The sequence below is a fragment of the Astyanax mexicanus genome, chromosome 1 (assembly GCF_023375975.1).
Source record: "Astyanax mexicanus isolate ESR-SI-001 chromosome 1, AstMex3_surface, whole genome shotgun sequence".
Classification (NCBI taxonomy): Eukaryota; Metazoa; Chordata; class Actinopteri; order Characiformes; family Acestrorhamphidae; genus Astyanax; species Astyanax mexicanus.
In genome coordinates, this window is record NC_064408.1 from 14,134,952 (window position 1) to 14,160,756 (window position 25,805).

The 25,805-nt window shown below is 38.6% G+C and overlaps 1 protein-coding gene across 1 annotated transcript in view; it reads right to left on the reverse strand.

Moving 5' to 3' along the window:
• si:dkey-220k22.1 (multiple epidermal growth factor-like domains protein 9) overlaps positions 1 to 25,306 on the reverse strand; it is a 181,132-nt gene extending 155,826 nt beyond the window's left edge. The window contains exon 1 of the mRNA XM_007228591.4: positions 24,613 to 25,306. Within this exon, the coding sequence (XP_007228653.3) occupies positions 24,613 to 25,153 (541 nt within the window). The 5' untranslated portion in view covers positions 25,154 to 25,306. The remainder of the gene's footprint in view (positions 1 to 24,612) is intronic.
• Between the last annotated feature and the right edge of the window lie 499 nt (positions 25,307 to 25,805).

The window sequence follows — 25,805 nt, forward strand, 5'->3', positions numbered from 1 at the left end:
ACTAGAGCTAGTAACTAGTATCATGGGGACTTTTGTACAACCCTTTTTGTTTTTGTTGCTAGGTCATGAAGTACTTTACATATGTTGTTCTAGATGTTTTTAAGGTATTGCTTAGTGGTTACTATCGTATCTCTCATCACCATCGCCACCACCACCACCATCTGTCAGAACAAATATTGTGATATAAACCTGAGATTACAGTATATCACCAACCCCTATTGTTCAGTGGTGCTGCAGACCTGCTGCCGTGCCTCCATCCACCCTGCTCTCAGCTGCCAGGGTCACTACCAGGGAACTACTGGGCTTTTTCTCCTTACAGATGGAGCAGGTGGTTCCTCCTGGAGGAGACAAACGCTTGCAGTGATAAGCTTCTCCTCAATATGGGCCAGTGAGAGTGAGAGAAGAGAGGAGGAGGGGCTGAAGGAGATCTCCAGACATGCTGAAACACACTAGGACACATTGAGAGATGTAAAGAAAATAGATACAATATCAGTAAGCTTCCTAAAGCTAGCCATTCTGTTAGAGTGTGAGTTTTAGAAGGAAAATATGCTGTTGTAACGGCACTTCTGAGGGGAGGATTTTACTGCTGTTTAAACACACAGACACTCGCTATTTCCAAAAAAAAAAAACTCATTATGAATTTGGAAACGCCAGCTGGCACGATTGTCTATCGCAACACACACAGCAGTGCCAGGAACACATTGAGAATCTGATGGCACAGAATCTGATGTTGTAAGGGAATATGGAACAAACGATTTGATCATGATATACAGCATATATCAACCATTTTATTGGATATTTAATGTTAATAAGATTTAATATTTTGAATCAGATCAGAAAATACCTCAATTCTACTTACATTTTCACATAATTTCTTGATAAATAAGGCATAATTTGCTAAACAACACCCTGTAAAAGCATTTTCTGTTTTTTTTTTTTTTCTAAATAGAATGCAGGTGGTCAGAATGCTACTACTTTTAATCATACACATACAAAATAAAATATACCAGACATGCAATAGTTGCATAGTTCTTCGAACTTTAAGTCGCACTTAAAATCCTTTCATTTTCCCAAAAATCATTAGTGCACCTTATAATCATTATGTATTGATTCTACCAGTCAGGTTGTAAGGAGCATAAAAGCCACTATGCTGAAGTACAGCATTACATGGGAGTTTTAGCTTAGTTCTCCACAATGCTAACCCTGGCTAGCCCTGATGGAGCTAACCGCACTAAGCATTAGCTCGTTTGCCGTTCAGAGGTGAGTATATTGGACTGTGGCCTACTCGTTTACAGAGTTAAAACAAGCTATGTGGGACGAACCTCTAGCTAATATTGCCCTGACTTACCTCAGTCTAGTGCTGCCGGGTGGCATTTACTAGCGCTAGCAGTTAGCTGCTTATGCTAATGCTGCTGCACCCAGCATTAGTGGAAATCAGGAAATCTAAGCTTACTGTAAATAAACAGAAGCACTCTACTCACCCAAATAAACTGCTTTCAAGAGAGCTTTGTGTAGATTAACATCCAGCACTCATTTTACTTTGAAAGAAAATGTTTTTTTGTTTTTTTTTAAGAATCACAGTTTTGTTTACTTAGCTTAGCTTTTAGTTACCTCCCCACCAGCACACATTGGTGAGACCTGCTGAATTAGAAGGAAAACACCCTAGGCAACAACCCTGTTTCTTACTAGTGTCGTGTAAAGAGCCTTATAATCCAGTGCACCTTGTGTATGAAAATAGACCAGAAAATAGACATTTATTGATAGTGCACCTGTCTGGTGTACCTTATAGTGTAAAAATATGGTTTAAGTTTCTAGTCCATGCCTGGTATTAGGAAGGCTTTACATTAAATATACAGGATCACAACAAAGGATGAATTGCTAAAGTTTCAGGTAAGCAGGACATGTCATTGTGCAAAGCTGAGCCAGACTCCTCCCAGTAAAACATTTCTTTTAGGGTACTATTTGGTCCAGTTAAAATGAACTCTGGTCAGTTTGAAACTTTAATGCGGTTCAATTGAGCATGTGTGAAAACAGTAATCGTACTCGGGTGTGGATAAAAAAAATAAAAGGACCGAGACCAGCTAGAGGAGGTCCCAAACGAACTCTGGTGCGGTTCACTTGTGGTGAGAATGTAATGCGATCTCGATCTGATCCAGCTATTAAATATAGTCCATTTATTTAAGCTAAACTGCTGACAAGGCACAGTTTAAACTGATTTAACGCTATAACGGATAACGCTAATTACCACAGCTATGAACAAACGCTGTGTCCATGCACGCAGTCTGTACTGCGTTCACTGCTCACAGCCGCGTAATGCGGTTTACTATGTATACATCTGCACTGCACGTCCAAACACAGAATGGTGAAACGCTATGCTTTTAAACACAGTGTTAAAGCACAGACATATTCACGCTGGAACACTGAATCCTATCGCTATATTTACTTTTTTCATATATTCATATTTACTCCCACACCAGACAGCTCTGACCAATCAGAGGACACAGCCTGCTCCGTGGTTTATTGGTGCACATTTTGGTGTGTTTAGGTTTATGTCTGTGTGAAACCAAACCAAACAGAGGGAGAAACGCTCCAAGTAAATGAACTCATCAACTGATCCAAATTATAGAAACTGACTACAGGAGTGAAAACGCCCTAAAATACTGGATTTCTTGTATTTAAAGAAAATTTCAAGTCACCGTCGATTGGGGTTTTGTTCTGATTTGTATTTAATCTGATAAAAATACAGCAAGCATTTCTGAGTAGTGCCAGTGTGTGGACCTACATTAATGATTAACAGTTTAAAAAAAATTCAAGCGTTATTGGTCAAATAAAGATACGTTTCAGATATCAGACACCATAAATTGTGTATTGTTGGGGAAAAAAACAACTACAACCCATTCCTGTAACTAATCTAGCCTGAACCAGCACACACTCACCCTGGGATGTGTTATATGATGATGTTGGCGGAGGACTACATCTCCTCCTGTATGGGGGGGGAGGCAGTGGAGTGTTTAAGTAGTTTGAGCTAATGGCCTACTTTTAGATGCTCATCTTAAGTGAAGTGCTTTAGTTAAATCAGCTCATTTAAAAGCTATGTTAAAACAGATAAATTAACCTAAAAGCACAATTTAAATGCAATATGTAGTAAACGTTTCACAATATAATAATCAGTCCATGTCATGCAGCCCCCTGAGCCTGAATGTGACACCGTTTTACACTGACCTGCCTCTGGAGTCACTTTTACACACACAAACACACACACACTCGGTTTCTGACGTAGCGAGAGAAATAGAGCGCAGTGATATATATAGCAGGAGCGAACAGCGAGTGTAGTTCCCACTGGTAGACTGGGGGGCAATCTGCTCGTGAATCAGAGGTGACCTTGCTAAAGATAAGATTACACAATGGGAGAGCTGTGCCACATACAGCAGAAAACCCTCTTACTCAACTCTTACAGTAACAATACCAGCCAGCAGCTCTTAACTCAAGTCTCTATTGTGTGGATACTCGCTGAATACAGCCGCTGAATATGAAACTTCAGGTTCAGCTGTAGTGGATAAAGTTCAAAAGTGCTAAAGAATGCTTTTATTAAGCATATTACAGCTGTTTTTTAATAAAAAGCAAGTATGTGAGAGTACAATCGGGGTGAAAAATGCCCAGATACAACATAGTAGTCTTTTTTAACCCTGTTATGCTGCCACAGAATAAGAAAAATGCTAACTTTATCCTTTTACTTAAGGTTTCAGAGTCCTCTCAGATAGTGATGCTGTTTTCTCGCTGTGTTCTACAGTGGTATAATGTGTTTTTAGCCTTGTATTCAATTACTTCCATAGGCTTGGCTTTCTCAAGTCTTACTAGTTACTAAAGCTGGGTGATATGGCCTAAAAAAAAAACATTTTCACCCTACCAAAAAAAAAAAAAAAAAAAAAAGAAAATAAGGCATTTAAAAGCTGGGACACATTTAAACACATGTATGAATTCTACCAGTTTGTAAGGAGCAGTAAAGCCACTCCACTGAAGTACAGCATTATACAGGAGTTTCAGTTTAGCGCGTGGCATCGGGGCTGGAGCAATATTAGCATCAGTCGTCAACCATTTTCATTCAGATGTGAGTATTATTGGCCTGTAGCCTGTGCACTGTGTAGCGCTGCTGGGCAGCAGTTAGCTGCTAATGCTAATGCTGCTGCACCCTGCCTTAGTTGGAATCTGGAAATCTAAGCTTACTGTAAATAAACTGAAGTAGGGGTGGGCGATATGGCTCTAAAAAAATATCACGATATTTCAGGGTATTTTTGCGATAACGATATACTTGGCAATATAGGAAAACAATTAATAATAATTAATAAACAATTAATAATTAATTAATTTCAGGAATATAGTATAACAGTATAATCATAATGTGTCAAAATAAATAATATAAAATAAAATAATATAATGCAGCAAAAAATATTGCAGTATATTGTCATGCATATAAACTGCAAACTAAAACTATGAACTAAAACAATTATACAATAAATACACTTAAAGCTTCACAGTAAATAATGGACTACTTTTAAGACAAACCATCCCTATTATCACGATATGGATTTTTAATATCATGATATTTCTGTGTCATGATAATTTGTATTCGATATAATATTGCCCACCCCTAAACTGAAGCGCTTTACTCACCCAAACAAACAGTTTTGAGGAGAGAAATGTGCATAAATTAACATCCAGCACTTGTTTGACTTAAAAAGTAAATGTTTTCTTTAAGAATTACAGTTTTGTTTACCTAACTGTATTAGAAGAAAAACATGGTAACACCCGTGTGCCTTGCAAAATGCGCCTTATAGTGCAAAAAATATGGTACTCTATAAAATCGATTAATTTTCCAGCTCTACATACAGCACACATTTCCTATGGTTCATGGTATAGATGTGTATACTGTATTGTGTCTAATCTGCAACCAGATTCTCTACAGTTGAGGCCATAGAAGTAGCCAGACTCATCTGACAGTTCTCTTATTTTGCTAAAATACAAGAGGACACAGCCTGCAGCTAAACCCAGCGGAGGCCAGCTCAGGAGGTGATGTGTAGAGTTCACCTGGAAGCAGCTCCCCAGGGAGTATCAGTTACCCATCCTCACAGAAACAGAGGAAATTAAGACACTCAAGCCTCTAAAACAACCACAGATCAGCTTACAGCACAGGAGCTAACACACAGCCTGCCTAAATACCTTGATACGTATATTAATCACGCTACACCTGAGGGATTATACACATTATAGGTTGTGTCGGTTTCTAAATTGAACCTGGAAGTAGGAAATGAGGAGATGAGGAGCATATTTCTCAGATGAGGTCAAAACACTAGCTAGAAGCTACGCTATGCTACAGCTGTACTCGTTGAACTTTCAAACAGCTTGAGGTGCTTTAGGGCACTGGATATGTGACAGTGACAAATAATGCACTAGAGCAGAAACTCTTTTAGTCTCACACCTGTCACCTGTCGCATTACAGGAGCGCTCTGCACCATCAAATGCAAAACTGTCACAGAAGGGAGCCGGAGACTGGCTGTGATCAGCGTGAAGCCTGTCAGCACCGTGATGTGGAAATGAAGTCCTCAGCAGTGCTTATTTCTACGTCTAGTTCCACAGTCTTTTAAATCAGTATAGAAGAAAGAGAAAGACAAAACAGTCAATGCTCAAAAGCTCGAAGACATTCAGTTGTGTTTTTCTGATTACTACCAGAGATATAGATCAAGAGAAAGGACATGTTTGACAACAAGTACAGACATTCATCTGTTCTTTCATCAATAAAAACAGATATATTTGCACAAATAACCAAGTGCTTCAAATGGCGTCTTTGAGCAACATGACAAAAGAACTAACTTTGTTTCCATAAAGAAGTTATGTGAGAGGAAAGAAACTTTGAATTAGTAAATAATCTTTTACTTTTCTTCTTGCACTTTTCCACCACTTCTGGGCTTAACAAGAACTGTCCCTGTGGTCTTCCATTTCCTTACTATGTTCCTCACAGTGGAAACTGACAGGTTAAATCTCTGAGACAACTTTTTGTATCCTTCCCCTGAACAACTATGTTGAACAATCTTTGTTTTTAGATCATTTGAGAGTTGTTTTGATGAGCCCATGATGCCACTCTTCAGAGGAGATTCAAATAGGAGAACAACTTGCAATTGGCCACCTTAAATACCTTTTCTCATGATTGGATACACCTGGCTATGTAGTTTAAAGAGTAACATGCTTTCTGGTGGTGATTAGAAATTAAAAGTTTAAAATGATTCAGAGTTTCAGGTAGTGAATTCCAGCGTGCTGGTGCACTGTAGCTAAAAGCAGATTTTCCCAGTTCAGTAAAAACCTTTGGTGCCTTACTGGTGATCCAGCCACTGGAACAAGTATGACATGTATTGCTATTTATTAAGATGAGAGAAGAGATATATAAAATAAATTAATATAAATAAAAATAAGCCAATGTGTTATTCTTTGTGCAGCTAGTGAGAACCAACCAACCAACTGTTATCATATAGTCTGCTATAAACTATAAACACATGACTAATTAATAGCACCATATCACCATCCTTATCTAATGACAATCACTAACTGCACTGACTAAAACACAGCTACCAAGAAATTTAATCTCTGTATAAGCAATGCTTTTTTTTTCTTTTCCAGCCACTTGACCTTGATGTGCTGCTACAAATTGGTCTAATCATAAGGATGCAGAAAAAAAATGAAGAATAATGACTCCGCACTGCCCTTTACCACACTTCACCTGACAGCGGTCCGTATTACACAGCCCATTACATCACAGAACCAGACATGAGAGGCGTCTCATCATTTGCGTGATAAGAAGAGTGTGCATTCTGTAATTTGGGTAGCTGAGCATCACAGCATCATGTGCTGGAACAAACATCTAAGGTCAGCATTAGTAGCTTTGACGTTGTTATGCAAGAATGCTATAGGCCTATTATGCAATAGCAGTGCATGGCCCCCCTCAGGGTGACTAGCATGGCCCCTGATTTGCTGGGCTACGGTTGCCATGCGCTGCCACCTGCAAATTCAGAGTCTCTGAACTGAGCTTGAATTACGCTACAGCCCACAACACCATGCACCAGGCTACGTCCCCCGTCTACTGCCCATCAACACAGACGCTAGTTTTCTACTCTATCAGAAAACAAGCCTTTATCTAGATCCAAATATACGGGCTAGGCATGGCCTGAAACTGCATTTTTTATTATTGGCTATCGGCTAGAAGGAGGTAGAGGACTAAAACAATGGGTCCATATGGGAGATAACGCTCAGAACCCTGCAGCAAAACAACACAGTGCAAACAACTACAGCACACACACTTAAGAGCCTGACAAGGTCCTGCAGCGTATGCTTAGCAAGAGCCTTCTTAAAGAGACTGTTTATCTATTACAACAATTACAACAACACATCTATACAATTATATTACCACTGATTTCCTGAAGTGATGAAGTTGGGTTTAAAAAAAATGACTTTTGTATAATCACAAGCCCTCAAACAAAGCTGAAATCTGAAATTTTTGTAACAGGAGTGGCATAAGATCACCCAAAAGCAGTGTGAAAGACTGGTGGAGAGCATGCTAAGAATGCATGCATCAAAACTGTAATAAAAATAAAAAAAATCAGTGTTTGAGAGAAATGTTGTCTGTAATTTACAGAATAAATAAACAATGCTGATTTTACTCAAACATACACCTATAAGTAGTAAATCAGAGAAACTGTTTGAAAGTGTTTGAAAGCGGAACAGCATTCTGTGTTAACCCTTTGAACCCTACGGACAGATTTTCCATCCAAAATCGCACCTTGTCTTCTCAGCTTAACTACCAGGATTATCAGGAATCCCTTCACACATAAATATAATCCATATATTGTAAAAAAAAGGGCGGAATTTACTCTTTCTAAAAATAGCGATGAAATCCCAGTGTGGTAAAGCTAAATCTACAAGAAACTCATTGAGAAAAACACCTAAAAAAAGTGAGATCTCCTTCCCCAACCAATATTATTTAAATTAGTGCTTTAAACATATTTATATGATGTTTCAAACCAAATAATATCAGTAAATGACACAAAAGTGTTCACAGAAAAAGTGTGAAACTACCTGCTTTACTCAAACTAGAGCTAGGTATGGTGTGCGCACTACTTTATATAGTTTTTATTTTACTTGCACATTTTTATTAAGTAGTTATTTTGCACTAAACATTTTTATTTATTTAGACTAAAAAGTTTAAATTTTTGTATATAGTTTTCTTTGTGTGTCCTGATCAAAATACTGAAAGGCACAGGCTGCTCTGAGTGTCAGGTTTTTAGTAATCTTTTTAGTGATTATCAAGAAAAATAAGTCCGCCTGATGCTGTTTCTCCATGTATTTTGTCAAAGTAATAATCCTTGTAATGAACCATCATCAATATTCTTATGCTTTCAACTCATATACACTCTAATCTAACCATTTTTGAAAATATATCTTAGGTGTGAATATATTTTAAGTATATACATTTAAAAAAAAAAAAAACAGGCGCTTGGTAAAATTTTGACCAAAACACGATCAGTTCCAGGAAAATATAACAATTCTGCTTCCTGCTTCTGTCTGATATAATTACTGTGTTATAAGACCTGAAAGAGGAACTGACAAAAAACAGAGAAAAAACACACCAAAAAAGCCTAGGGTTCAAAGGGTTAAAGCAGCTTCACACTGCACAGATATACACACTGAAAAACAGAATCTTCTCACTATATTTACTTTCTTGCTCCTGCGCCAGACAGCTCTGACCAGTCAGAGACAATGTGCTCGCGTGGTTTATTAGTCCACATTTTGGTGCGTTTAGGTTTATGCCTGTGTGAAACCAAACCAAACAGAGAGAGAAAACGCTCCAAATAAACAAGCTCATCAACTGATCCGGACCATAGAAACCAACTACAGGTGTAAAAACACCCTAAAATAACACCCTAGTTTCGGTACTTGAATTAATAACCATAAACAAAGTGATCAAGACATGAATATAAATAACAATAAAAATAGTATAATCGTATAAAATAGTATAAAAAATAGTATTAATCTATAAAAATAACTGAAGAAAAGTGCTGATCTTTATTCATTCATGAAAAAATGTCTCAGACTTGTGCTACAGTAGCCTTTCTGTCGCCTCTGTTGCTCTTTCACATCAATGAGCCTTGTTCATGTGACAGACATGTGGCATGTCAGTGTCTATCAAATGCTACACTTCATTAAAAACAGCAGGGAAAATTCATGTTTCTATTATGGGGTGCCCTTGAACGTCACACACCAAACATGTCTGGGCTGATGGACTACACTGGGGCTGAAGGGACTCTCTATTAACCTACTGCTTCAGAAATATACACCGCACTGTGTTCCAGACCTGACACACAAAATCAGACGCTACTGAAACTAAACAGTTCACACAGAAATAGAATTCTATTTTCACCGCTCAGTTTCTGAAGAGATTATTTCTATCACTTCTCATTGCTCAGTGTGAGACGGTAAGAGGGACCATTTCATTTTCTGCCCACGGCTGTCTGCTCACCCCGCTGGACTGACACTCAGGATTTCCATCTGAGAGGTGGGTAATGAGCATGCAGGGAGGTGGAGACTGTGGGGGGGGGGGGGAGGGGGGGTATGCTCACTCCTCCTACAGATGTGCAACATCACAGCCTGTCTGAGCCTGCTGGGTTCAGGTTCAGGTACAACATAAGGCACATGTTGTTTGTGAGTATAGGATATAGTAGGGATGCACAGAATATTTGGCAACCAGTCAAAAATAAGAAAAACACTTTTGGTATTTAGAGAATGTGTGTCTTCCTTTCCATCTACAGGTATGAGCAATACAGGGCTAGGATAATAATGTTTAGTCAAGTAAGCTGAGGTTGCTAACTTGGTCTTAGCATTTATTTGCTTACTAGAAGTCTGACTGTCTCTTTTTTGTGTAAATTCAACTTAAATGTGCCTTTAAGGCCTATAAAAAAAAAAAAAAAAAAAACAGGACTGCTGAGGTGAATTTGTGATTAAAAGTGCACTGCTGAAGTACATTCACTATTAAAGTGCTGGGATAAATGTACTGTAATTTATCTGCAGGGATATAAACATGCTATGGGTATAATCATTATTTAAAAAGGTTTATTATTTCTTTTTTTGTTAAATTTATTACCAAAATTTCCCATTTTCTCCCAATTTTAGCTAGGCCAATTGTCCCACCTATTTAGCTGCTACTCGGCTGTATATCCCCATCACTGGTGATGCCACAACACCAGTAGGGTGAAGACTAGCACATGGCTCCTCCCACAGATGTGAAGCCAATCACCGCCTCTTTTTGAACGGCTGCTGATGCAGCACTGCCGAGTAGCATCACATCGTGCTCGGAGGAAAGCGCAGCCACTCGGTTCCGATACATCAGCTCACAGATGCAGCCTTGTGCTGATAGACATCACCCTTTGGAGTGATGAGGGGAAAGAGCGTCATCTACCCACCCAAAGAGATCAAGGCCAATTGTGCTCTCTTGGGGCTTCGGCAGCTGATGACGAGCTGCATGACAGGGACTCGAACCAGCGAGCTCACTTTCATAGTAGCAGCACTTTAAATTGTTTTTTTTTTCTTTAAAAAACAGGATGAACATACATTTAGGCCATTTAAATAGTTCAGCAGTCAATAAATAGTTCAAGTTTGGTTCCAGTCAAATATTTGTATTTAAGCAAATCCCTCGAATTCAGTCTGAAGTAAGAAGTAGAATATGCATGCTTTGCAGCAGCTGGGTATGAGATACCTGGATAAATGACAGGGTCACTATCACAGCTGCACTCACTCACATCCAGCATGACCCTTAACTACTTTGCTATGAATAAGTCCTTGACTCTTCTCTTTACAGGAGAGATGAGAGCTGTGTGCACAAGCTCAAACGTTCACACTCACACACACACACACACACACACACACACACACACCCGAGTAAACATGCGAGCTGCAGAGTGGAGAAATGCAGCAGGATCTGTGCTTGTTGTTTTTGTGTTTGTTTAGGCCCTAGGATCTTTCCGGGTTGGCAAGTCTAGGCACCAGTAGGCCTATCTGAAGTCCCCAAAGCTGAAGAGCCTAAATGAGGCTAAATAAGTGAGCAGAAACTGGGTTACACCTCTCGAAATACATTTGCTTATTACACTTCAAAGAGGGACTGCGACATTAGGGCATCGATGTAAATGAAGAATGTCACAGCATTACACAACGTACTGGTTGCTTTTTCTTTCCTCAAACGCAGAATATCTTCAAAAAGAAACAGCAGAATCAACACACTGCCATGGAATATATTTATTTAAATGTAATAAAAATGTGATAAACATATGGGGTAAAAATGCTCAGATGCCATTCAACAAGCCTACAGACCACCTTGTTATTTTACCTCAGAATTAAACAGTGAGGACTGCTAAAAATGCTAATTAATTCGACCTCAATTTCCGAGCTATTAAGAGCACCTAACTAAAAGCCACACTTTTAAATACATACACAAATAAAGTTATATACTGTGACCAGTGCTGGGACATGGCTGGTTTAAAAAAATACAGTAACCTACCAGGAAAAGTCACGATGTAAAGATATAATATAACATAATATTACACAGCAGTCCAGCTTTTCAAAACCTGGTGCTGACAATAGATTTTTTGACACTGCTCCACGCTGTCAGGACCCACTGGCACACTTGAGTAAAAGTTGCTCATCGGCCTGTTTTGGTAAATTATTTCTTGACGCTTTTAATCCAAGCCTTCCACTCAACTCAGAGCGCCAATTTAACACTTCACAATTCACACTGATGTCAAGCAGCTGCAAAACAGTTTTTTTAGGTGGTTAAGGAACTTTTGAATCTTTAAACAAAAAAGTATATAGTTCATAGTTTAGTGTGTGAAAAAATAGCGGCTTATAGCTCAACAAATTACAGTGATTTTAAGATAATGTATTACAAGTATCACAACACAGCAGAGCTAGCAAAGATGACTAACAGTAGCTGAAAAGCTAGCAAAGTTTATAGAAGCACTGTTTGAACATTAATTACCAAGTTTGTGTTGAAGGGTTAGTGTAGCATCCAGCCTTTCCTTCATTTGGTATTGTACAGTCATGGTAAAAGCATCAGTATTGACCCAACAAACCTTGATTGGTCCATCTTTAGTGTTTAGAACCAGTTTGGTGTAACTGAGTAAGTCCAGTTCATGTTGAGTGATAAAACAGTGGATAATAGCAACTTTCAGCTAGCATTAAATAGAGACATGTTTTCCTAATGTCACAGCAGTCATACTTTACGCCTTCTCAATCTTTGACTAGTGCAAATACAATACATTAAGGTGGTAATGTAACAATGATATGTTTTAGAATTGTTTCAATCCAGCTCTTTTTGTTTATTCTGGAGACACAACAGTGTTTAAGGTTCACGGTAGGGGTGGGCAATATTATATCGTATACAATATATCATGACACAGAAATATCGTGATATTAGGGCTGTTCTGTCTTAAAAGTAGTCTATTATTTACTGTGACGCTTTAGGTGTATTTATTGTATAATTGTTTTAGTTTGCAGTTTATATGCATGAAAATATTCTGCAATATTTTTTGCTGCATTATATTATTTTATGCTATATTGTTTATTTTGCCACATTATGATTATACTGTTATACTATTATACTATATTCCTGAAATTAATTAATTATTTTTCTGTTTTCCTATATCGCCAAGTATATCGTTATCGCAAAAATACCCCGAAATATCGTGATTTTATTATTTTAGAGCCATATCACACACCCCTAGTTCACGGTTTGTGACTTCAATGTACTGAACTCCCATTATTAAACTACACCAAGCTAAATACAGTTTAACATTCCCGGCCCCCTTAAGAACAGTTCCACAAAACATCTAACACAACACTCCAACAGCAAAACCAGCAAGGCTTACAGTAAATAAATGTCACTGAGATGCATTTTATAGTACTATCAAACATGATTCCCCATCATTTTTAATTATGTTTACACCAAAAATCCTCAACGCAACACTGTTCTTTTATTAGCTGATGGCACAGTGAGATTTAATAAAGATGACAGTAGAAAAGACAGGATGAAAGGCAGGGTAAAGATAAGGCTGTAAGGAAGGGAAATTCTTGAGGCGATATTTCCCCTCTGCTCTGAGCTCCACAAATGAACGATAATAAAGCATCATCAAAACCAGTCTGTCTGACTGACGCCATGCCATCAGCAGCCTGAAACATTCAAATATAATTAATGCTTTAAGCCTCCGGTACTGCAGGGTGGTGGGGGGGCTGGCGTTTGTACTCCATGCCTTCTTTCCAGTGATGTATACCATGCCGCATGTATGGAAGCAATCTGAGCCCAAATTGCCTCAAACCAAATCCCCTGAAGTGCTGAACAAAGAGAAAGCAGTAGCTCAGACACAGCAACACTATCTGGCCCTGCGGTTCTGGCAGCGCTCGGAATTTATGACACTCCGTCCTCTGGCCTTCTTTCTGACCACATAATAAACAACATATCCATCACAGTTAGGGTGCGGGCTAAATTTGGTGCAAGTAGGTTTATTACTTATGAATGAGGTCTTACATCATCGTATTTAGCAAATCATGGGCAACGGTATTTGTGCTGATATAGCTTTTTTTTTTTAACTGTTACAGTAATAAATACTCACAACATGCATTAACATACACACCTTCACTAGACAAGATAAAACATAGGAGAGGCGAAAGGTCAGTGAAATGGATCAAACTGCAACAGAAGCTTCATTAGAGCCATTCATTTGAATTGTATAGCTCTATACACAAAATTCTGTTTAACTGGTTCAAGTACAAACACATAAGTACTGGACTGATACCTCTTATATCTGTGTTTATAAATACACAGTAATAGAGTAAAAGGTGTTCAGCTATTCAGAGTCTTCATGTGTAAAACATCATGATCAGAAATCCAGTGTCCTAGTGAGGGAAAAATAAGCACACACCTATTACTATATACAAGAGCTGTGTGAATGTATAAAGGCACTTAAAAATTAATTTAAAAGCTGTTTGTGGACCCTTATATGTGAGTCTTGGTCCTCCCAAGGTTTCTTCCTCCGGCAGCTCTGAGGGAGTTTTTCCTTGCCTCCGCGCTCACTGGGGGTTCTGTATTCTGTATATTTTATGTTTAATGTTTTGCCTGATTTTGTCCTGTCCTGTCACATTTCTGTAAAGCTGCTTTGCGACAACATCAGTTGTAAAAAGCACTATACAAATAAATTTGATTTGATAAAATATATAGGTTTAGAATCAGTTGCAGGACATTAGCTAATTGTTAAGAATGAAAATCTGCAGCCACAACAATCCTCTGTGGAAGAGAGTTGACTCAAAGGAAGACCAGGATCTCTAGAACAGTGTGTTTTGAACAGGTGAACAGAGTTAAAAATAAATTATTTTAAAAATGGTCTGGTTAGATTATGGCCAAGAATGGAATACACCTACTACACTCTAACTAAATGACTTGTTGAAGTTTCAGATGCAGTGTGGAGTACTGCAGATTCTGATGCAGATGCAGATGTGTAGATGATGGGTTGGCTGTCTGTGTGGAATGTGCTTAATTTTGTATATTTTGAATGAGTAACAGATTTGGGATATTGTCGGCCACTGTGTGTTTGGGTTGTGAGTAGACGTCTTTCTACAGCACATCTAGGAGATGTTTAAAGCAGCCAAAAAAAAAAGAAAAATTAAGACATTAAAAGAGAGAGAGAGAGAGAGAGAGAGAGAAATAGGAGACAGATACAGACAATGATAAAGGAGACAAAAAAACAGAACAAAGAAAAAAGGCACAGAGTAAAAGAGACAAATGAAAAAAGAGAGGCAAAGAAAAAGTGAGAGTGACAAAGAGAGAGACAAGGAGACAGAGGCAAAGACACAGAAAAAGAGAAAGGAAAAAAGACAGAGACAAAAGCTAAATGCAACAAGAGCCATCGAAAAAGACAGATGAAAATTGGCAAAGAGACCGAGGTAAACTTGCAAAGGCAAAGAGAGATAGATAGAGAGATAGAGTCACAGAGAGATAGAAACGGACAGACAGAGACAAAGAGGCACAGAAAATGAGAAGGAGTTTAAGAGATAGAGAAACAAAGACTAGGCAAAAATATAGAGTCAAAAGTGACAGAGATAGCAAGACGCAAAGCAATAGAGAGACAAAGACAGGTAACAGATGTCAGGCAAAGAGACAATGAAGCAGAGAGTGAAAAAGAAGCAAAAAGACAGAAGCAATGAGCCAAAGACAAAGAGGCAATAGCAAAGAGGCAATAGCAAAGAGACAGAAAGAAAAAGATAAAGCAGTACAAGATCTCAATCACCGATTGAATCTCATTAGATGTAATCAACTGATTGACTTGGTGGTCATGATTCTGCTTCAAGGCCTAAACAGCTGTATATTTGATCATCACGGTCTTCTTCATCTGGTTCAGCTTTGGCATTGCTGAAGCTTGTTTGAAACACAGATCTTTGAGAACTGGAGGATTAGGGTCTTGCACAGCTCTCTACCTTAAAGCCTGTCGCAAACAGCAGGAGCTGCAGGAGTAGGAACTGGAAGAGAAGAGATTTTGGACAAGTGGCCATGGTTCAACAATGCCAGAAAAAAAAAAAAATATATATATATACAACCAGCTGTATGTCAGATTTGGAACGATGTGACAATTGTACACCGACCACCTTGGAAACCATATCAACTGCTGATCAATGAGAAAACAACTGCTATAACCAAACTGCTCTCTCTCTAAGGATGAACCTCTGACCTCAGTGCTAGAAGGAGTGGATTAGATTCACCCAGAATTGGTAAAAGCTCAGGACATTGACTGCATGTCTGGGCTGACACACCTCTTCAGTGTTTTATGAATCTTGGCAACAGTGCCTAATGATAATGATACAATATATTGCAATAACAATATTTTGTACCCACGCCAAATCGGTACTGTTATACTGAATAAATCAAAAGGCAAAACCGTAAAAATGTTTTTTTTTTTGTGTTTGTTCATTTCAATACGAGGCATAAATGTTCAAGTGTCAAATGTCTGAAATCAATGTTTTAATTACATACTAGGAGCAAGAGATAAATGGAGAGAGAGCAAGACAGAGACAATGAGAAAGAGAAAAAGAGACAGGGGGAAAATGCCCACTGAATTACTTGTCTCCTAGTCTTGGCTTCAAGCCAGTTCAAGGTCACTACACTATAGTCATTTGCAAAATCGGATTTTCTCTCGTCGTCCTCCATTAAAAGGAAAAATGCTGAGAGATCTGGACGTAGCGAGTGTCGGTTCAGAGAGGAGGTGATGCAGGCGAGGGCCAAGCTGAGGACACTGGAACAAACAGCCCACAGTTAGCCAGCCCTTCACACCGCTGAGGAATGAACCTCTACGATAAGCTAAAAACAGCCAACAAAGTGATTCTGTTCAAAATCCCAACAAGAGCACTCTTGTCCTTCCACAGAGGAACACCCGCTAACAACCTGTACGACTTCCCTTTTGTCTTTATTCCCACCCATCCTTCACCCAGCGCTCTAACCGTTCATCCATTATAAATCACTGCAACCCCGGCAGAAAAGAGCAGGCTGAGCACGAGCCCGAGCATGACATGATACATGGAAGTGAAAAACAACAGCAGGGGAAGTGTGAGGAGGAGACAATTACCAGTTTGTCGAAATCGCTCTGCTGCACTGGCTGCTGAAGAAACTGATTAACAATGACAGTGCTTAGTGAAGACACAAAGGAAGCGAGTATTTACAGAGCGATTGAGGGGGTCGCCTATGAATGCAAACCAGTCAGATGGAATTTTCTCAGTGGCGTGTCTTTGTCTGACTAGTGTTGGTGAAATAAAAGACATTATGTACTGCTCATTTAGAAAAGATGAGGGTTGATTTTGGTATTCTTCTTCGAGAGCATGCTCCAAACTGCCAGACTACCACTGCGCTGAAGGCATAGCTATTCTTCCTAATGATGGGCAGCTCTCTGAGGCGGGCCTGGGTCTTATCATTATTAGACATAACAAAAGAAACAAAGAAGAAACAGAATTGGAAAAGAATGTTATCTGTTTTTTAGGGAGACTCAACAAAGAAGTGAAAGCAAATGGTAATGTAGATAGATGTATTATAGACAGACATGGTGACACTTTTAGAAAGTAGAATGGCATTACTAACAGTAGGAAATTTTACTAATTTTATTACTTTTATCACTTGATTCACTTTGGTGCAGTGGAAGACTAAAATACAGTACCAAATTACGTGAAATTATTTTGTTAAATTACTGACATCTCAGTACATCTCACGTCTCCTGTGACTTCTGTGGTGTTCACACTAGGGGTGTGCCATATTGTATCGTACACGATAATATCGCCAACATATTTGAATACTGTGAAAGATATTGTATCCTGAAATATCGTTTTTCCATTATATATCTACTAGAGGCAGATTATATCTGTCCAGTAGGGGTGGGCGATATGGCCCTAAAATTATATCACGATATTTTATGGTATTTTTGCGATGACGATACTCTTGGTGATATGACAACACTGAACAAAAAAAATAAAAATAAATAAATAAATTTTTATTTATTGAAAAAATGTAACAGAAGTCAATGTTTCAGAATGTTATGATCCTAAAAATGCACTCCATATGTCTCCATATATCAGGATTAAAGTAAAATAAATGATACTGGACAGATATAATCTGTCTCTTTGTAGATATATAATAGGAAATGAGAACAGCGTGAATTTTTCTTTTGCTAAAAACAGCAAAAAGTAGGATCCTGATGTGATCATTAGGGGTGGGTGATACGGCACCATATTTCAGTGTATAATATCGTTCACGATATTCGAAAATGTTGGCGATATTATCGCGTACGATACGATAGGGCACAACCCTACTGTCCAGTATCATTTATTGTACTTTATTCCTGGATATATGGAGATATATGGAGTTCATTATTAGTATCATGACATTCTGAACCATTGACCTCTGTTACAAATCTGATACAATTCTTGTATTTTTAATATTTCAGTTAAGGGTATGCCATATCATGCCTTACCATATGCAATTATAAAATTATTAAAAAAAAAAAACATTTTGTTGCAGTAGTGTAATCTTGAGATATTTTTGTTTTTTAATTCATTGTTTTGTCATATCGCCAAGAGTATCGTTATCACGAAAATACCATAAAATATTGTGATATTATTTTAGGGCCATATCGCACACCCCTAGTTCATACATTCCTGCCACCTGCATATTTACAAAATTGATCACATTTTTGAGGAAAAAAAAAACAAGTGTAAACAATTATTTTCCTTTATTCTCTCCACCACCGCCACTAGACTGGTCCCGTCCAGTTCACTCCCCGAGGGGTTGACTCCACCACTGCCTTTTACACATACATACTGCAAGGGTCCATATACTGCAAGACCTGTGCTGATGACGGGAACTATATCAAAGTTTTACTTCAAATCAGAAACTTTTACTTCAGATTTTGTCTACATTAAAAGTCCTTCTTTTCTATGCTCGACTGAAAGCACTATTTCTGTACAGCAATACTTAAAAATATATATAGTGATATTTAATTATAATCAACACTAGTTCCAGTCTAGCTGTTTAATGAGTAAAGACACCCGGTCTTTAACAGGCACCCAAAGCTCTACATCATTGCTTTTCCTGTGTCACATTCAAAATGAAATTCAGAGAATTAAAGCTTGCATATCTGCTGTCTCAAAACAGCAAAAACCAAAGACAATTATAACAAACATCTTCTGGCTTTTACATAAACAGAACAGAAAATTACATATTGATAACTGATAAATTTGGTATTGGAGCACCACTATTTAAAGTGCTAAGGACAGGGTGGAACCCAAGGCTGTATTAACATTTAGGCAATTTGCTGAAGTCTGAACTAGACTCTGAATTTTTATTCATATTAAACCTGTTTATATCTATATCTGGAGGCTGACTGGATTCCGTTTACATTTTTGCCACTAAAATGCATCCCCAATGTGAACAGAGCCAAGTTTCAAATTTACTTTGCCATCTAAAAGTGCTACAACATCATTTTCGCTTTCATTCTGGGTGAGTGAACAGGTTACAGTAACAGTGGGGGTTCTACAATGTGGTGGAACAATAGATGGCTCTGACCACCTATGGTGTGAGAGATTTGATCAGTATCTGATTACAGTGTGTCTTGAGGGTGTTTACACCAACTTTTCATACTGACAAGTAAAATCTGAATCTGATCCGATTACCAAAACGCATGTTAATGCCAGGTGTAAACAGGTCCACTGCAGTCACTGAACTGCAAGTAAATGTGAAAGGTTTAGCACCTCTGTACCTTTCAAAACTGGTGACTTAATACGTTCGATATCGAAAATTAAGAATTAAATATCCTGGTAAACCTGTTCATATACAATAGTTGCTTCTGAAATGAAGGGTATTTTAATTATTTAAACCTGTTTACACCTATCTGGAGAATGACTGGATTTCGTTTGTACTTTGTTACTAAAATAATGCATCCATAATGTGAACTAGGGGTGTGCCATATCATACCACACATGATAATATCACCAACATTTTTGAATATCGTGAATGATATTAAACCCTGAAATATCATGCCATATCACACACCCCTAATTAACACATCAGGGGATGACATTTTTGTTGTTTTTACCACACGGTTCTTATTTCCCATAATATATCTACTAGAGACAGATTATATCTGTCCAATGTCATTCATTTTACTGCAGTACTGGATATATGGAGATATACGGAGTGCATTATTAGTGTATTCTTTAAAAAATCTGAAAAAAATAAATAAATAAAAAATCTGTGTTTTGTCATATGGCCAATAGTATCGTTACTGCAAAAAATACCATGAAATATCGTGATATTATTTTAGGGCCATATCGCCCAATGTGAACAGATCCAAGTTTTAAAATGTGCGTTCCGATCTAAAAGTGCTACAACATCATTTTCGCTTTAATTCTCGGTGAGTGAACAGGTTACAGTTACAGTGGGGGTTCTACAATGTGGTGGAACAATAGATGGCTCTGACCACCTATGGTGAGAGAGATTTGATTGCAATCTGATTACAGTGTGTCTTGAGGGTGTTTACACCATCTTTTCATACAGACAAGTAAAATCTGAATCTGATCCGATTACCAAAATGCATGTTAATGCCAGGTGTAAACAGCATAAAGTAAAATAATTGGTGAGGTCAATGTTAGCTTTAAAAAAATGTATTATAAACAGTTTTATAATCAGGTTAAAGGTTTAGCAATTCCTTATCTCCATTTCTGAACTGCTGACTGAATATGTTCCAATCAGAACTCCAGAATTAAAATACACCACATTGACAAATATACTGAAATATCTGTTCATTCATTATTGGTTCTGAAATCAAGGGTATTATATAATTAGTATAATTTGTTGTACTTCTGTTTAAGCACATTTCCCCGAGGTACATATCGACTGGGGGTAAATGGCACATTTTGAAACATGTATGTAAACATCTTGGATGTGCTATAGCTAAACTGCCGTGAGCTAAGAAGGTTGATATCCTCTAAAGAAGACCCGTTTAAACAGCTCCTTTAGTAAAAACACCACTGCGCCACAGTCCCCAGAGAGATTAGGCTCCACTCAATTTAACACAGATGTGATCAATTTGAAGCACAGGCTTATCTCCTAATGTGATTTCATCTACACTTCAAGAAAAAGCTCACAAAATACAACGAACACAAAACAGCTATCCACAGACATGAACAGACACTACAGAGGAATCCACCTAAAACAGCTCATACCCTTCCAATCCCCAGCATTTTAATGTGTTCCCCTGAGACCCGTTTACAACAACGGCGTGGTTTTATGTACTAACAGCAAGCATAATTCATTATTATATTACCATTTTACAACCTTTCGGTGGCCAAGTTCACACAACAGGTAAAAGTAGCTAAAATCTGATCTCTTTCTTCATATGTTACTCAAATTTGTTTTGTGTGGAAGTGTGTACATACAACAACACACCAAATTGGACAGTTTCCAATTCAATTCAAGCTACTCTCATATGTGGAATTAAAAAGTTGATACATGTATGAAAACTGGATATTGTCCTATCATCCTAAAAGACCATAAATGTAGGATGAGGAGAAGAAAAAAATACTCTTTTTTTGTGTGGCTGCTTCAGAAAAGTAGCGTGAACAGTTCAGACTGATATAGGTCACATTGAAAAGAGCTAAAAATGTCCTGGCTTTCTTGTTACTCTGCCATTAAGGCCCAAAACATTTCACCTCTTGTTCCTACCACTTAGCCCTACACCTCTGTTCTGCACGTTCACATCTGGGGTATGGTGTCCCAACTCTTGTTAGACTGGAGGTGTAGGGGAAAGTGTTAGAGCTATGGTCCTTAAAACTGAGATTTTTCAGAGTCACACTCCAAACAGAGGGATATGAGAATCACTGACAAGATGGCGACACAAGCAAAGAAAAAATATTTGCCAAGTTAAAATTTTTAATTAAAAATGACAACCACTATATAACCATAGTTTAATGTGTAGTTTAAATGTTTTATGGACATTTTCTTCATAAGAAGCTTTAAAATAAAAATCGCTAACAGTTAGTTTCAGTAGCTATCTAATATTCCTGTTCAACCTAAAATTGTGCAACAGACAGCAGAGGCTGTATAATTTATGGTGGAACGAAAACAAAAAACAAGATATAATAATAGCTAATAAAAGTTCATTTCAGCCCCCATCAAAAACAAATAAATGATGGGCAATAATAATTAATTGCTGCACCACCTGCCCCTTTATGAAGACTGAGAAAAGATAACGTTCTAAAGTTAACGAGTTAACCAGCAGTTAGGTTGCTAAACTTTAGCGCTCCACTGTTCTGTATCGGGTGCTTGAGGCATTGCTAAAATTCTTATCAGCAGTATTACACCCCTTCTCCTTGTAACTCTGTTCCAAGGGGAAGTATTATACTCGAAAACAAAGGGTAGGGATACAAAAGAGAAATAGGATTGGGCCTAAGGTTATGTAAATGAGCTATGTCTGATTGGCTGCCCAGAGAAAAATCAGTCCAGGATAAAACACACTGTTTAACTCCGTATATTTGCAAGAACAGGTAGAGCCAAACTTCTCTAGACATATTTTCCCTAACATGGTAGCGCTATAATCAAATGAATAGTGTAAACCTCCAGTGAAGAAACTGACAGCAATAAATTCATAATTCCTGGTATTTGCTTATTTAGGAGTATTTTAATCCTGTTCAATAAGACAGGTGCTGTAAAGTATCGTAGTGAATTGGTTTGAGATATATTGAGTATGGCAGAATCACAGTATTGTGATATCACCCATATCATGATGCCCTGTGTTTCCGCACCCCTTTAGAAAGGAATGAGACCACATGTATGTAATATTAATGATTCTTGGTTCAGACTTTGAGGTGTAAAAGTACCTTGTTCTTTGCCCTAACTTTTATCAGTTTGATACTGACATAAGCAATCTGAAACAGTCCAAATCCTTTAGTTAAATCCTTCTCATAACTTTCGCATTCTAAACTGCTGTATGCTGTATGTAATAGGTGAATATACAGTATAATGAATAGGTGAATGAACAGTTTGAAATATAAAAACATATAAAAAAAGCCATTCTGTGGGACAAAATAAAGACCACTCATTCAAGTTTCCACAATATTGGCCAATTGGATGTGAACAAAGTGTATGAAAAACACTAAACCTACGCCAGGTACAGCATAAGATATATGACCACTTTTTCCATCTACTGCAGTGTCTAATTATTCCTGATACAGCTATTAAGAGAAGGTCATTTCCAAGCTGTCCTTTCTCACCCCTACATCGCTTGAGGCCCTGGATGAAGATGAGAGAATTGGCACTTCACATCCATTCTAATAACGAATGAAGGCTGATTTCCTGATGAGGTATAATTCTCTTTTTCTGCTTTTAAACCTTCAACCCTCCCTCACTCGCCTTGGTCAGTGGCAGGACACATAAAGAAAGGTGGGTCTCACAACAAAAGGCTGTGTCGTAGTTTCTCAGCTGGTGAATGCTTTTCTGCCTTGGGCATCCACAACATGGAAAACCTGTTTTCACTGTGGTGAAAGAGTGGGGTTTTCTCACAGCAGAACCAGGGAAGCAGGACTGGGACAGTAAATGGGACACCAAGAACAGTATCTAGTGCTTTAGTCACACACAAAAAAATCTGTTCTAGGACACAGGTGGAGACTGATTGTGCTCATTTCAGAGCCTGGAAGAAAAGACACAAAGAAAGTGCACTACATACCCAAGGGCAGAGCTAGCATACCCTTCACACCCTTCAGGTGAGGCTTTCTTCACCCCCTAAGAGGACTAAATGCATTTTCCCTACCCAATACAAACACATACCAAAAAAAACAAACACAGTCAACTTAAGTTAGTCAAGCTGGTTAAGATGGGTTTTAGCTGGTGCAAAAGCAGGATCAACCTGACCAAGCTAGATAACCAGTGTCCCCAAGCTTGACCATGCTGGTTGACCAGTGAGACCAAGCTGGATGACCTGCACGGCCAGCAAGAGAAAACTTATTGACCTTATAGTTGACCAGCAAAATCAAGCTAAATAAACAGCACGACCAGCAATACAATGCTAAATGATCCGCAAGACCAAGTTGGTCGACCAGCATGAGCAGCACTACCAGTGAGACCAAGCTGTTAGACATACAAGACCCCCAATAGTAAGCTGGTCGAACAGCAATACCAGCAAGACCTGTTTGGTTGACCAGCAATATCAGCAAGACTAAGCTGGCTGAACAGACAGACCAGTTTGACCAGCAATACCTCTCTGGTATACCAGCAAGACCAAGCTGGTAGACCAATATAACCAAGATTAGACCATGCTGGTTGACCAGCAATACCAATCTGACCAAACAACTTCAGCAAAACCAAGCTGGTTGACCAGTAAGACTAAGCTTGAATGTGCTGATTGACCAGCAATATCAGCAAGACCAAGCTGGCTAAGGAGCAAGACCAAGTTGTTTGACCAGCATGACCAGCAATACCATGCTGGTATACCGGCAAGACCAAGCTGGTAGACCAGTATTACCAAGCTTGACCATGCTGGCTGACCAGCATGATTAGCAGCATGGCCAGCAAAACCAGTCTGGTGGACCACCATGCCAAGCAATACCAGCCAGACCAAGTTGGTTGACCACCATGGACAAACATGACCAAAAACAGACACATCATGCTGGTATAGAAGTAGTTAACCAGTTTGTTTATTTATTTATTTATTTTTGTCTAGATGACCAACAATTCAACCATCCTGTCCACCAAAGACCATCTTAACCCACTGAAAACAATTAGAAAAAAAAAATAACATCACCACTACCTCATCATGAAAATAGATGAATTTACACACCTCAGTGTCAACACATTAATATTTATCAGCCAAAGGCACTCAATACACATTACATATCTTCATTAGTAAAATCTGGAAAAGGAGCCTGGAAGATATCCAACTAATTTTTCACAGTTTTATTAGGAGTTAAAAGTTGTTTAATAAACTAGTTAACTCAGGTTACCTTTCTCAGTGGTGGAGGTGGCTGTGGAGGTGCTCTCCATACTCCATGACTTGGTGGTAGGTATGTTGGGGGTGGTAGTGGTGGTAAATGTGGTAGTAGTATCCTGTACAGCAGCTGTAGTTGAGTTTTTAGGTGGATAAGGTGTAAAAGTTGCTGTTTTAGCTGAGGTTAGAAGCTCTCTGGAGGCGGTGGTCTGGTCAGTTAATCTGCTGTTCAGGTGGTTAGCCGTTGTTCTGGCGGTTGTTTGGGTTAAAGCAGCGGCTGGGGTCGGGTCTGAAGCTGAGGGCAGCAGCCGGGGGGCTTTTCCAGCAGTCCTGCTCTCCTTTGTTGTGAAGAAAGGAGCCGGGGTGAAAAGTGGTAACTTGGGCTCGTCCTCGGGTAAGTAGTTGGGGATGGTGGTGGTTCCGCCACTAAGCGGCGGTTCCGGACGGTTTTCCACAGCAGCCACCGTAAAGTCGTTCTCCTGGACCGAAGCGGCCGTTCTCCCGAACAAAAGTAACAGAACTGGGAACAGGGACATCCCGTAAAGCACGAAAACCATCTTGGTCCCCCTCAGCTCCCCATGTGAAGAGTTAAACAGTAAAATCCTCGCTTTTTTCCCCGCTGAAAACAAAGCTCCAGCTCAGCTCCAGCCTCGCTCCGGCTCTCGGTTTGAACGACGCCGCGTTACTAAGCCGTTGTTTCACTAACTGACAGTTCTCACCATCATCCACTACTAACGCTCCGCCTCCAGCCAATCAGCGCGCAGAATCCCCGAGACTGACGTTCTGGTGGACCAATCAAAATTATCGAGGGCGGGACTATGAAGACTCGCGCTTCATATACAGCTATTTTGCTATTTATAGGTATTTGTTTAAGTAAAATTGCATTAATTTTAACATTGTTGTTTTATTCTATAAACTACAGACACCATTTATCCCAAATTTCAAATACAAATATTGTATTTCAGACCTCAAATAACGCAAAGAAAACAAGTTCATATTCATAAAGTATCATAATAATATCAGTATTCATAATAATATAATTATTTGGTTGAATAACCCAGGTTTTTCCAAGTATTCATCCATCTTGGCATGTTCTCCTCCACCAGTTTTACGCACTGCTTTTGGATAACTTTAAGCCACTCCTGGCAAAAATTCCAGCAGTTCAGCTTGGTTTAATGGCTTGATAAATTTTAAGTGGTCTTTTATTTT